The sequence below is a fragment of the Podarcis raffonei genome, chromosome 5 (assembly GCF_027172205.1).
Source record: "Podarcis raffonei isolate rPodRaf1 chromosome 5, rPodRaf1.pri, whole genome shotgun sequence".
In the NCBI taxonomy this organism is placed as follows: domain Eukaryota; kingdom Metazoa; phylum Chordata; class Lepidosauria; order Squamata; family Lacertidae; genus Podarcis; species Podarcis raffonei.
Window position 1 is genome coordinate 19,210,715 of NC_070606.1, and position 12,040 is coordinate 19,222,754.

The 12,040-nt window shown below is 42.8% G+C and overlaps 1 protein-coding gene across 19 annotated transcripts in view; it reads right to left on the reverse strand.

The window, feature by feature from the left end:
* KCNMA1 (potassium calcium-activated channel subfamily M alpha 1) overlaps nucleotides 1–12,040 on the reverse strand; it is a 536,674-nt gene that overhangs the window by 152,321 nt on the left and 372,313 nt on the right. For all 19 annotated transcript variants that reach the window (XM_053388116.1, XM_053388113.1, XM_053388117.1 and 16 more), the window contains exons 12-14: nucleotides 10,958–11,040; nucleotides 7,017–7,086; nucleotides 5,677–5,832 (exon numbers count right to left, since the gene is read on the reverse strand). In XM_053388116.1, coding sequence (XP_053244091.1) covers nucleotides 5,677–5,832; nucleotides 7,017–7,086; nucleotides 10,958–11,040 — 309 coding nt within the window. The remainder of the gene's footprint in view (nucleotides 1–5,676; nucleotides 5,833–7,016; nucleotides 7,087–10,957; nucleotides 11,041–12,040) is intronic.

A 12,040-nucleotide genomic window follows, 5' to 3' on the forward strand; every position in this document is an offset into this window, starting at 1 on the left:
GGGCTCCAACTCTCACCAGCCGCATGCAGCATGGTCAGGGATGTTGACCAGTTGTTGTCTAGCATCATTGGAAAGGCCACAGGTTTCCCTTTTCTACCTCTAGGCCAAACACCCAGTCCTCAGCCCGTCAAACCCACTCTGTATACAGCATGTCTCCTTCCTTCTTACAAACAGTGCATAGTCCCTCCCTGTCTTTATCTCCTCCCTTCTTCAAAGTGATAACTCCACCACACACATCCATGGGCCTCTGTTGGGGTGAGCTCCCATTGCTCGGTCCCAGCTCCTGCCCACCTAGTAGTTCGAAAGCACGTTGAAGTGCAAGTAGATAAACAGGTACCGCTCCGGAAAAGATGAGTACAAAGTACAGAGCACGACTAGACACAAATCTGGCCTGTGTACATTATAAGGAGCTGATGTGTTTCATATCCTTGTCACTTGTGAAATTAAACACCTTGGCAGGTTTCTACCCTCAGGCCCTTCCCAATACAATAGGAAGTTCCAATAGTGAATTTCCTTTGGAGTACAGAGAAGATAAATGTTTGTGCAGACAGAGCAGGTATTTCTGAGGTGCAACTTGCAATCAAATTTATTTCATTTATATATACAGTGGTACCTTGGGTTACAGACGCTTCAGGTTACAGACTCCGCTAACACAGAAATAGTACCTCAGGTTAAGAACTTTGCTTCAGAATGAGAAGAGAAATCGCACGGCGGCAGTGCAGCGGTAGCGGGAGGCCCCATTAGCTAAAGTGGTACCTCAGGTTAAGAACAGCTTCAGGTTAAGAACGGACCTCCAGAACGAATTAAGTTCTTAACCTGAGGTAGCACTGTACACCACACTTCATCAAAAGATCTCAGGGTGGTTCAGAAGATAATGATTTTGTTAACTCCAACACCTTGGGAGAGCAGCTGTTCAGTGTGGCCATGAGTTGCAGTACACATGGCCTTAACTGCCATTCATGTGGGCTCACATGCTGATTTCAGGAACTTGCCTGCAGCGCTTCCCCCAGAATTTGGAGGACTCTCTCCCTGAGTTCATCTACCTCCTCACTGAGATGGTCAGTGCTGCCCATTCACTTACCCTGGCTATCAAGGACTATTCTTCTGTCACTGATTTCTCACTCAAAAGGGCAAATGTGAATGCAGACACGACCAGGTGGACCAGCAGCAGAAGAGCCAGGGAGGTCCAGGGGCTGGCAATGGGCCCCCTGTCAGTGCACAGGCACTGGTAGATGATGCCTGATTGTTGATGACCCAACAATGGGCATTCTGACCTGCACAGCTGATATGACATGTGAAGCCAGCTAAGCAAAACCTCACAGTTGGCACCAAACAGGCTACCCCCCCCCCACATTCTTTCCTGTGCTTGTTCTGTATCCAAGCACCTTTTGGGAGGGGGGCCCTATGGAGCTTTCCCCACAAAAACCTGCTATTTAAAGCTCAATCAGCACAAATGTCAATCTGTGGAACTCCCGAATTGACATTTGCTCCGATTCGGCTTTAAAGACTGGGTTTTCATGAGGAAAGCTCAGAGCAAGGCAGCAAACAAACAAAGCAAAAGAAAAGAAAAAGACACGGAGCGTTGGTGTGTGGACCTCTGTCTGAAAGGGGCAAAACGTAAGTGTAGATAAGCATTTAATTTGCTATACTATTTCCGCATACAGCAACAATTCTGTCTAGTCCTGAGTATATGTACATATTTATGTACTCATCAGTATTTTATTATTTTACCAGTAATAGAACTCTGATGTGGCTATATCCTATAAATTACTTCTGCTTTAATTCTTTCTTCTTTTGCTGTTAAAATCCACATTACTCTCTCTCTCTCTCTCTCTCTCTCTCTCTCTCTCTCTCTCTGTGTGTGTGTGTGTGTGTGTGTGTGTACACATACATACACTAAGTATTTTCAGAAATTGCTCAGATCATGCACAATTGAATGTTATGTACTTTGGTTGTCTTGGCTTTGTTTTCCTTTGGTCAGGTTAGATGCAAAATAAGAGTTTCCATATGAAGAATGCTGCTTTTAAAAAAAAGCAAAAGAAAAATATTCAGATGCAAAATAGCATTTTTGGTTTTCTAAGTTTGTTTTACTGTGGAGAGTTTAGACAAATAATTTGGCTGCAAAGTTAAGCCATAATCAGTTAAGTATGTGCAATGTCACCACTGATCATGCACCGTTGTCAGTGATGGATCAAACATTTATGATGTATTATCCTGCTTTGCAATCAGGCTAGTGAGAGTGGGGGGAGAAACTCTCCACTTCAATCTATTTTTCCAAAAATGACAGGACTTCTGCTCAGATTTTGCTGGCAAGCTTCTAACATTGTATATTTCCACTAACGTTATTTACCTGAAGCATTTTCTATATGGCCTGGGAGCAACTGAGACTACCTCGCCATTCCCCTATCTCCACAGAGCTGGAGTAGGGTGGGGGCAATGCACTTAGCCAGCAAAATCAAGAGGTAACACATGCAAGCTTCAATGCTAAAAAAATTTGCTTCTTGTTTTTGTGGTCCTGTTCGTGATTGTAATCACATTCTTGACTGCTGCCGGGCACCTTTAAAAACAAAACAAAACCCAAAAACCCACAGGCTTTTTTTTAAAAAAAACAAACTGATAAGAATCCAGAGTAAGGCCAGGAGGTTTGAAACAAATGCAGAACAGGACAGGGAATTGGCACTGAGCAGAACCCAGGAGCACAACCACCATCAACAGTAACTGTGCTGCATGTTTTATCACTCTTTGTTGCAGGCGCACACATCCTGCAACATAATAATAATAATAATAATAATAATAATAATAATAATAATAATAATTTATTTGTACCCCGGCTTTCAACAAAGACCAAAAATACACTAAAATGTCACGCATTAAAAACTTCCCTGAACATGGCTGCCTTCATATGTCTTCATATGTCTTCTGAATGTCAGGTAGTTGGTTATCTCTTTGACATCTGGTGGGAGGGCATTCCACAGGGCAGGCGCCACCACTGTGAAGGCCCTCTGCCTGGTTCCCTGTAGCTTTGCTTCTCGCAATGAGGAAACCGTCAGAAGGCTCTCGGTGCAGCGTCCGGGCAGCGTCCGAGCAGAATGATGGGGGTGGAGACGCTCCTTCAGGTATACTGGGCTGAGGCTGTTTAGGGCTTTAAAGGTCAACACCAACACTTTGAATTGTGCTCGGAAACGTACTGGGAGCCAATGTAGGTCTTTCAAGACTGGTGTTATGTGGTCTCGGCGGCCGCCCCCAGTCACCAGTCTAGCTGCCGCATTCTGGATTAGTTGTAGTTTCCGGGTCACCTTCAAAGGCAGCCCCACGTAGAGCGTGTGCACCCTGAGAACAAAGTGCTGGACTTTGTGGAAGAGGGGCTTGGTCAGGATGAGATTGAGGTCCAACAAAATATATGTGCACAAATAAATCTGATAAACTTTGGAATTGTGGTGGCATGTAGTTAGATGCACCTGTTTTGTTAGCTTCCCCTTTGGAATATATGATACCCATACGCTCATGAGCATATTTTCTACTTTCTTTGTGACTTTTCCTCTCTACCCCTGAAAAAATATCTATCTCCCATGAAAAAATATCCTGTTATTTTCAGTGATTTGAGAAGGAGAGGTGCAAAGTGGCGTAGGGATCTCAAAGGGTACAGATGGACTTCAGGGTTCTCCCAGGATTACTCTCCTGCTTCCTTCCCCCGGTATCTGATTATTTTGGTACTTCAGAATGATGCTGAACTTCTTCGCCAAGAGAATTATCTTCGGTTTCAGATTGGTCCAAAATGGCTTTCTTCTGCTTACTATCTCAAACTCTGTTTAATACCAGAATTGTAAGCCACTTTCCTCCAACAATAATTTTGCCCTTCTTCTTTCATTTTAACAAAAGAGGAGAAAAATATGAATTCCCCAGTGAGAATCTTCTGGGAATGACTCCCGTTTCTTAACTTACAGAATTTAAAGCAATCCTAGCTTAAAACAAACATTCTATATAATAGCGTTCCTGTTTGCTAAGCAGGATATACTCTCTCTCTCTCTCTCTCTCTCTCTCTCTCTCTCTCTCTCTCTCTGTGTGTGTGTGTGTGTGTGTGTGTGTGTGTGTCTTGGGGACATATATTTATGGCATTCCTAAACATCACATCAAGGCCATCCATAGGAGGCCCTTTGGAGGTACCTGCTACAGCCCGAATATCCCCGCTTCCTCCCTCCCCTCTGCTTTGAAAAATCTGTAGTGTTAGAGAAAGAACAGGAAGATTAAAAAGAGATACTTCTGTTTCCTTCTCTGCCAATTATGTATATAACCACTATTTAGGGTGGGAGACTGAGGAAGAGGAAGGTCTGCCAGGTGGGAGGTTTCAGCTCTCTGTGTGTGGAGATTAAGATAAAATGGTGACTGAGCACTACATAGATATATTTATAATTTTGTGTTTTATGTGGATCATATGAGGGTTATTATTAATGTATTTTGCTCCCCCCTTTAGTTTAAGTTTAGTTTTCTTTAGTTTTCCTGTTATATTGGGTTTTTAAATATATATATATATATATATATATATATATAGTTCTCTTTAGTTTGAATTTTATGGTATATTAGGTTGAAAAGCTTTAATAAAATTGATTGTCTAGGGGTGTGGAAACCTCCATGTATGTGTGACAGAGATTGAGTGAACAGATGAATGAGAGAGGGAAGGAGGGAAAGAAAGAGAAGAGGGAGGAGAATGGATTTTCCTGTTCACTTTGGCCTTGGCTACCACAGGTATGTAGCCCTCGGCTACTTTCCTCCATTGGAATGTGGCCCTCAGCCCCTACAAGGTTGTCTACCTCTGCTACACTCTAGGCAGCTTCTCCATGTTTGCTGTGCAGAACAATTACTAGAGTATTCCATCCCCTTTCTTTCATGATTGCGGTCCTGTTTCCTTGCATTCCGTTTGTCCAAATGAATCAGCCCAAGTTCCCAATCCGGGGAGAGCAGCCAAAAACCAAATGGGAGCAAATTAACTCTGAGGGAACTAGTGGGGTTTTAGCCGAGAAGTCCCTACTGTAATCGCCTCCAAATGCTTGAGAATCATTGGGCTTTATAATTTATTACTATTTTCACGTAAACCTCGAGGGCCTCGTTGACTGAAGAGGATAAATGAATTATTATTGTTGGAGACTTGGGCTTTTGTACAGACACATGTTCTGTATTTTATACTTGAGGCAAGGGATCCACTGGCCACTTGATGGGTTGGAAATGGGGTGTGTGGAAAAGCCAAGAAAGGAAAACTTTTGTGTCTTTTTTCCTCTCGGCACTTTGTTGCCATATGGATTGGATAGAGATCACTTTTTATATATGTATATATATATAAATATATATATATATTTAAAAAACAAACCTGTGGGGGCTTTCTACATTGATAAACATGTGGTTTATCTGAAAGAAATAAAGTATTAAATATGCACTTTGAACAATCTTTAATGCCCATGGATGTGCCAAACAAAAACAAAAGCATAATTTTGAAGGAACCTGGCCCACTGCCCAATTTGTAATAGGCTATGGGTTTTATTTTCCTTTGGAATATGTTGTTTAATGTTTTAACCATCAGAACTGATGTATTTCTCTCTGTTTTGAGTTTAGGCCATGCACTCTACTCAGCCCCATGACAAATTGAATCCCATGCTAATGTCCTGTAATAAGATGAGACATTACCTTTATAAATGACCTCATGGAGAAGAGGTTGGCCAGCATTGTCGATAGGCCTGGTGCCAGGCAGCTCTGGGCGATGAAGCCCAGCTTGAGTTCTGCAAGGCATATTGCATCATCCCCTTCTTTCCAATTCCAGCTTGGGATATTTAGCAGATGGGCCTGCAAAGGAAAAACACAGGTTAAAGAAAAAGGGGGGGGAAAAACCCTAACCAAACATTTGCATCTGCATTTTGCTAACAAAGGATGGGAGAGGGGGGGGTACAGGCAACTGCTCTAGGGTTGCTAGTTGTTCAGTTAAAAAATCACTTCTACCCTACTCCTAAATGAGTGTATCAGAGCATGTGCAGAGTGCCTTTTCTTATATGAAAATAGTTGCCCTAAGGGCAGAATGGCCCCGAGTGCAGGGTCCTGCCCAAATGGTGCCATATTTTGTGCACAAGAAATGAATTTTATTGACTGTACAGAAAAAGAACACTGAACACACAGGGTATTGCTGGTTGATGTCTTTTTAACAGGCAACTGGCCAGGAGGATGATATTCTGGCTGGCTGGTACACCTAGCTGTCCCCCAGAGAAATGTTGGATACCAGAAATGTACTGCTCCAGCCCCTTCACCTCTCATCCTCTGTGTTGTCATAGCTGGATAAATCAAGGTTTACCATATTAAAAAGTACTTACAATTTTGCCACATATTTAACCACATGTTCACAACTGATGAGTGGAAACACTCAGCACACTGCTTAGCAGCAAAAAAAGTTCGACCAATAGTTTGGTTACCTCTTTTGTCTTGGTTTTTTTACCACACACACACACACACACACACACACACTGCCCATCTGGCTGGGCTTCCCCAGCCACTCTGGGCAGCTCCCAACAGAATATTAAAAACACGATAAAACATCAAACATTAAAACCTTCCCTAAGCAGGGTTGCCTTCAGATATCTTCTACGTCTTCCTTGACATCTGATGGGAGGGTGTTCCACAGGGCGGGTGCCACAACCGAGAAGGCCCTCAAGCTTTAACTGGTTAGACTGTTGCAGAGAACCCATACAAATGACCAAGTAACTTCGGGATGAGATCCTGGAGTAAACTTGGTCATTCATAGAATTCTTCCAAGTGGTGAGGATGATTTTACCACTTATTTAGTGTAGATGGTAGTAATATGTGCAATAAAATGGCTGTAACCACCCTTAAAGGTTGTATCTTAATCAGAATGTAACTGTGTTACAGATTAGCTTTATTCATAATTTCCTGCACATTACTGAAACTTACAAGAAAGGCTTATGAGTGAGGTGTTAACAAGAGAAAGTTTGGAGATGAGCATCCCACAGACTTTCCATTACCTTGTTGTGATACTGCAGCATCTGGGTGATTATTCTTATTTTCGGATGATAATTCTTGATGGAAATTACTCTGAAAAGAAAATACACCAACATTTTTTATTTTCACTCAACAGCAATTCCACAAATATGATTCCATGGCCAAATAGGATGTCATATTTCTCAGTTCAATAACTCCTTCACGTACTTCAGCGGCTACTTAAAATGCAGCTTTCCATAATGCCTAAACCAGGAAACTATGGCTTACGGGCTCCCTCCCAACCATGGTATGAAACCAGGGTTTGATCAAAAGGGGCAAATGTTGCACAGCCTACTGTGAACTGTTAACACAGGACTTTATGCCCACCATTTCCACGCAGAAAACTCTATAGACTGTGTAGTCCAAATTCGAACTTGCTATCTTGCTAGGCTCCAGGTCAAACACTGCGCCCCAGCATCTCTGAATTGTAACAACTTATTGCTCTGTTGGGTCTTGTCTACATTGTTAGCAAAAAAAAATCATTATGTTTGGGCCCCATTCCCTTGTTGACTAGCCTGGGTCACTCATAGGGTGGGGGGAGGAGACTTGTGACCTGTCCTTGAATTGACCATTTTGTGACAGTGCAGATAATGGCTAAGGGACAATGTCCCAGATGTAGGGCAGAACAGGAACAAATGATTTCACAATGTGGTTCAGCTCCCAAGGGGTGCAGTGAATATGAATGCTCTTGCCTTGCTTCTTTTCCCCGCCCACAAAATAGATCTCCAAAGCCTTCACCAAACAAACAAATGTTATGGTAACAATACCGCAAGCAAAGATTTCCAGTCAGCTACTGGGAGTGGAGGGGAATGTATTGCTCCTATATTCCACAGCCAAGCATGGACTTGACAAAATTGGTTGCATAGCTTGCTCTGACAAGCAAGAAGCAATTTGCAAAGATATTTATCCCACTCTTAATTCTCCTTCTTAAACTCTTTTTTAGCTGAAGCATTTAATTAAGCATTCAATTTTATTGAATCAAACTCGTTTGTTCTGCAAATACGCAGGAGGATTCTGTTCACCCAATAACTTTTTTTTTTAATTAAACACATGGAATCTATTTAAAAGCTCACTAATCTGCATCTGGATTTCTCTTTAATCTATGTATATAATTTAAAATCAAAGCAAGAGTTCTCCCACCAGATTAAAATGTGCCTTTGGAAAATTAAAGAAGCCAGAGTTGTGTTTTTTGGTGGGGGGGGCACGGAAAGGGATATTCCACAACTTTGTTGCTATATGTAGTAACAGAGGTTCTTGTCAGATCCTAGTCTTGCAAGACAGATTTGAAGGGGGAGAGGGGCTAGCCACCTGCCAATTATGTCAGATGATTGGACACTTTGAAATCCCAAAGTTGGGACTTCAAAGCACCACACAAGGCTTGCAGAGAGCCCTGCATGGTACTTTAAAGCAAATATGGATTTGGCCTAAGAGCCAAAGCCTGCTTTCTGTAGGTAAACTCGATCCAGTAGGCTTCAACTGGTGTGCGGTACAGTCAAAGCTTGCTTTCTGCTGGGAAGTGTGAGCCAGCAGTAAAACCAAAGCCAACTTTCTTTGTGCATTGGACGCCTGAGTGAGTGCCCTGCTGGTTTCCCAACCCTGCCATAGGTATTTGGTCACCTATTTCCTAGTTGGTGCTGTTAAATCAAGTTATTTGCAAAACTGCCCAAATAGGAACAGGGAAGCACCTGTGGTACTTCTGTAGCTGGTCTGGGGTTTACCTCCCCACACTGCCTTATGGGAGAAGAGAAGGCATGAGCTATCAATCACACCATGCCAGAACTACATATGGCTATACACAAATCCAGACTGTGATCTCCGACCCACAGTCCCTGGAGGTCGAGTGCTTGAGTAGGGGTTGGAGCCTGAAGCACAATGAGCACAATGTTTCACACTGGTTTTCACACTGGGGCTCTTACAAGAGTCCTGTGCAAGCCCCATCAGAACAGCAGCTGCTCTTACCTATTGTACTGCTGCCTTAAGAACTTCCTCTCAAAATGGCACTCAGGAAAAAATAAAATAAAAAAGAATGGGCACCACCCCATGCAGCGCTCCTTGAATTTAAATTGCTTCTCATAGCTCTGCCTTCATTTTGCAGGATGTGTGTCTGTGTGACAGCCCAATAAAATTGGTTCTGAACATGGGCCAATTCACTGCATTAGTTCATTTTTAATGGCACTCTGACATTTTAGTGTTGTTGTGGGTTTTTTTTTTAAACGGGGGGCAGATTGGTTCCATTAAATAAGATCAGTATGAGCACAATGCAAATAATAAGGAAAGCTGTCTTATTATAACCCTACATTTGTGATTGCTTTGCTACCTTTCTGCCATTGAGATGAACCATAACATATTTTTTTCCTTTAGAAATCAGTACCACCCAGATCGGGAGCTGTATTTTTCAGTTGTGAATAAAGCTTAAATCCAACAGGTTAGAAGCAAGATAGGAACTAACTTCCTATGAGAAGGAGACTGGTGTTACATGGCCCCAACCAGCCAGATTGTTACATAGCTAACTGGATTCTGAATTTTTTTTTAAAAAAAACCTTTCTTACAAGACTCATATGACAGGGAGATTTGCTTACCACACAAATGATGCATCTCCCAAGAGTCTATGTGCTATTTTTATGATATGCTGAAGGAACCACTTAGTGGGAGCATAATAGATTCTAGGAATGTGTGATAGCAATAAAGAAGGCAACTGCAAGTACATTAGCTAAGATACTTGCGAGGGAAGGGTAGATTTTAAAAGTGTGATCCTATGGCAAATGCTAGATTTGGGAGCATGCAGCCTCAGTGAACGAAATGTTGAGAGGGAAAGGGAGAGGAATGTCTCAGCACTTCCTGCCTATGGTGTTGGACTTGGAATCTGAGCAGTTCCTGTTCTGCCTAGATCCCATTTTTCTATGTGAAAACTCAATTGTTTAGTGTGGCAGCACTGACACTTTGGAACTCCCTGTCTTTTGATATCAGGCTAGCGCCTTCGATAAATTTTGTTCAGCATCTGCGGAAAACATTCTTATTTAGACAAGTCTACCAAGATGGGATGCGGGTGGCGCTGTGGGTTAAACCACAGAGCCTAGGACCTGCCGATCAGAAGGTCAGCGGTTCGAATCCCCATGACGGGGTGAGCTCCCGTTGCTTGGTCCCTGCTCCTGCCAACCTAGCAGTTCAAAAGCATGTCAAAGTGCAAGTAGATAAACAGGTACCACTCCGGCGGGAAGGTCAGCGGTCCCTTTACCCTTTACCTTACCAAAATGTTTAGAAAGCTTTGTGAGTTTTAATTTGTTTTAGCATACTCTATTGTAGGTTTTGTTTTGTTTTTTAATTATGGTAGCAATTTTTTTTAGTGATAAGGTTATCTATTTTTTGTAAACTGCTTTGTGGCTTTTTCCTCCAATCAAGCGGTATATAAATTTTATGAAACAAACAAACAAACAAATTCCTGAAAAGGAGAGAGAGGAAGAGGATGCTATGAGAAACACCATCATTATCCTTACTTTTAACCTAACGTATCCCAAGAGCTCAGAAACAGATGGAAAATATAAAAGGAAACAGTATGAGTTCTGTGTTCATGACCCAATGTTTCTTCTCTGATATTTTGCTGCCTGAGGCAGGCAAGAAGCTTCATTCAACATGAAGAAGCTGACTGGACTAACAGTCGAATCTTACCTCTAAGTCCTCCACCAGACATGAGGCGGCAGGCTAATTTAAGGGGAAGGGGTGCAGGACATGCCACGTAGCAAACATAGCTCTGTCCTTCAAGGGAGAGGAATGGTCCAAGGGGCATGGAAAGGAACAGCATTTGCTGTCCTCAGCATTTTGCTGTCTGAGGCAGTTGCCTCGCTTGCCCAATAATAGGCCTGGTTCCGTTCTTTCCATGTTTGTTTCATGGAGTAAAACTGAATCAAAATGTCCTCTTCTAAATTACCTCATAATATTGGAGGCATCTTCAGCATCTGGGTCAGCGCAGTATTTGTTGGCAAGGATTAGGCACGCGTCTGCTGACTCTATCTGGACACCAAAGGAGAAAACAAACATAAAGAGCAATCTGATGTTTACAATAATTTTCTCCAACCCTTATCAGCTTTCATGGAATCTCCTCATTCCTGCACTAGACTGTGGAATCATGTATGTGTGTGTGTGTGGTGTACCATGCCGTGAGCTACATGAGTCACATAAGAAGAGCTTTCTGGATCAGTCCAAAGGCTGATCTAGTCCAGCATCCTGTGCTCACAGTGGCCAGAAGGTATCTCTAATCCTCCACTCCTCTATCCTTAACACCATATTGGCTCACGCAGAGGAGACTAGGCCTCAAAAGCCTGGCCATTCCACAACAACAGCATTCCAGAAAGTGGAAGACTCCTGAGGATTAGAAACGGCTTGCCTAGTGAGGTGGAGCCACAACACCAATTTAACCATAGGAGTGTCACTGCCGTTTACCAAGAGATGGTGGGGAGGTCTGTGTGGACACATTGGGCACAAATGCCAGATTGGCTATTCCCCAATGCAACTCCCACTCTTGGTACACAACAGCAACACCACTGCCAGGAAGCTAGTGTTGTGGTCCTGCCCCACCACGCAAGTCGCTTCTGCCAATGATGTAAACTCCATAAACACAGGTGGGAGGAAGCTGGGAGGGGTGACACACCTCCATGGGTTGTGGGGAGAGGTAAAAGAATCCTCTTCGAGGTTTTCAACAAATTGGAAGAAGAGTTGTGAAAAGTCCAGGGATAGAGGGACTTTCAAACTATTGCAGGCCAGGACAATCTCTACAATTGAAAGTGTGGAAACACAGTTGCCCCCAAGGAGTGAAAGCAACTGAAAAGAATGGGTAACATAACATCAAACCCTGAACCTTTTCATAGATGAGGTACAGGGTTCTCCTTCACACATTATCTGCGTTAAGAGAATCCACACACAGAAAGAAGCAGCAGGGTCATGTTATTGGTCTCACCTCCGACATCCACATATTAGACATGGATGTGACAGCTGAGGAAATCTATACATTCAG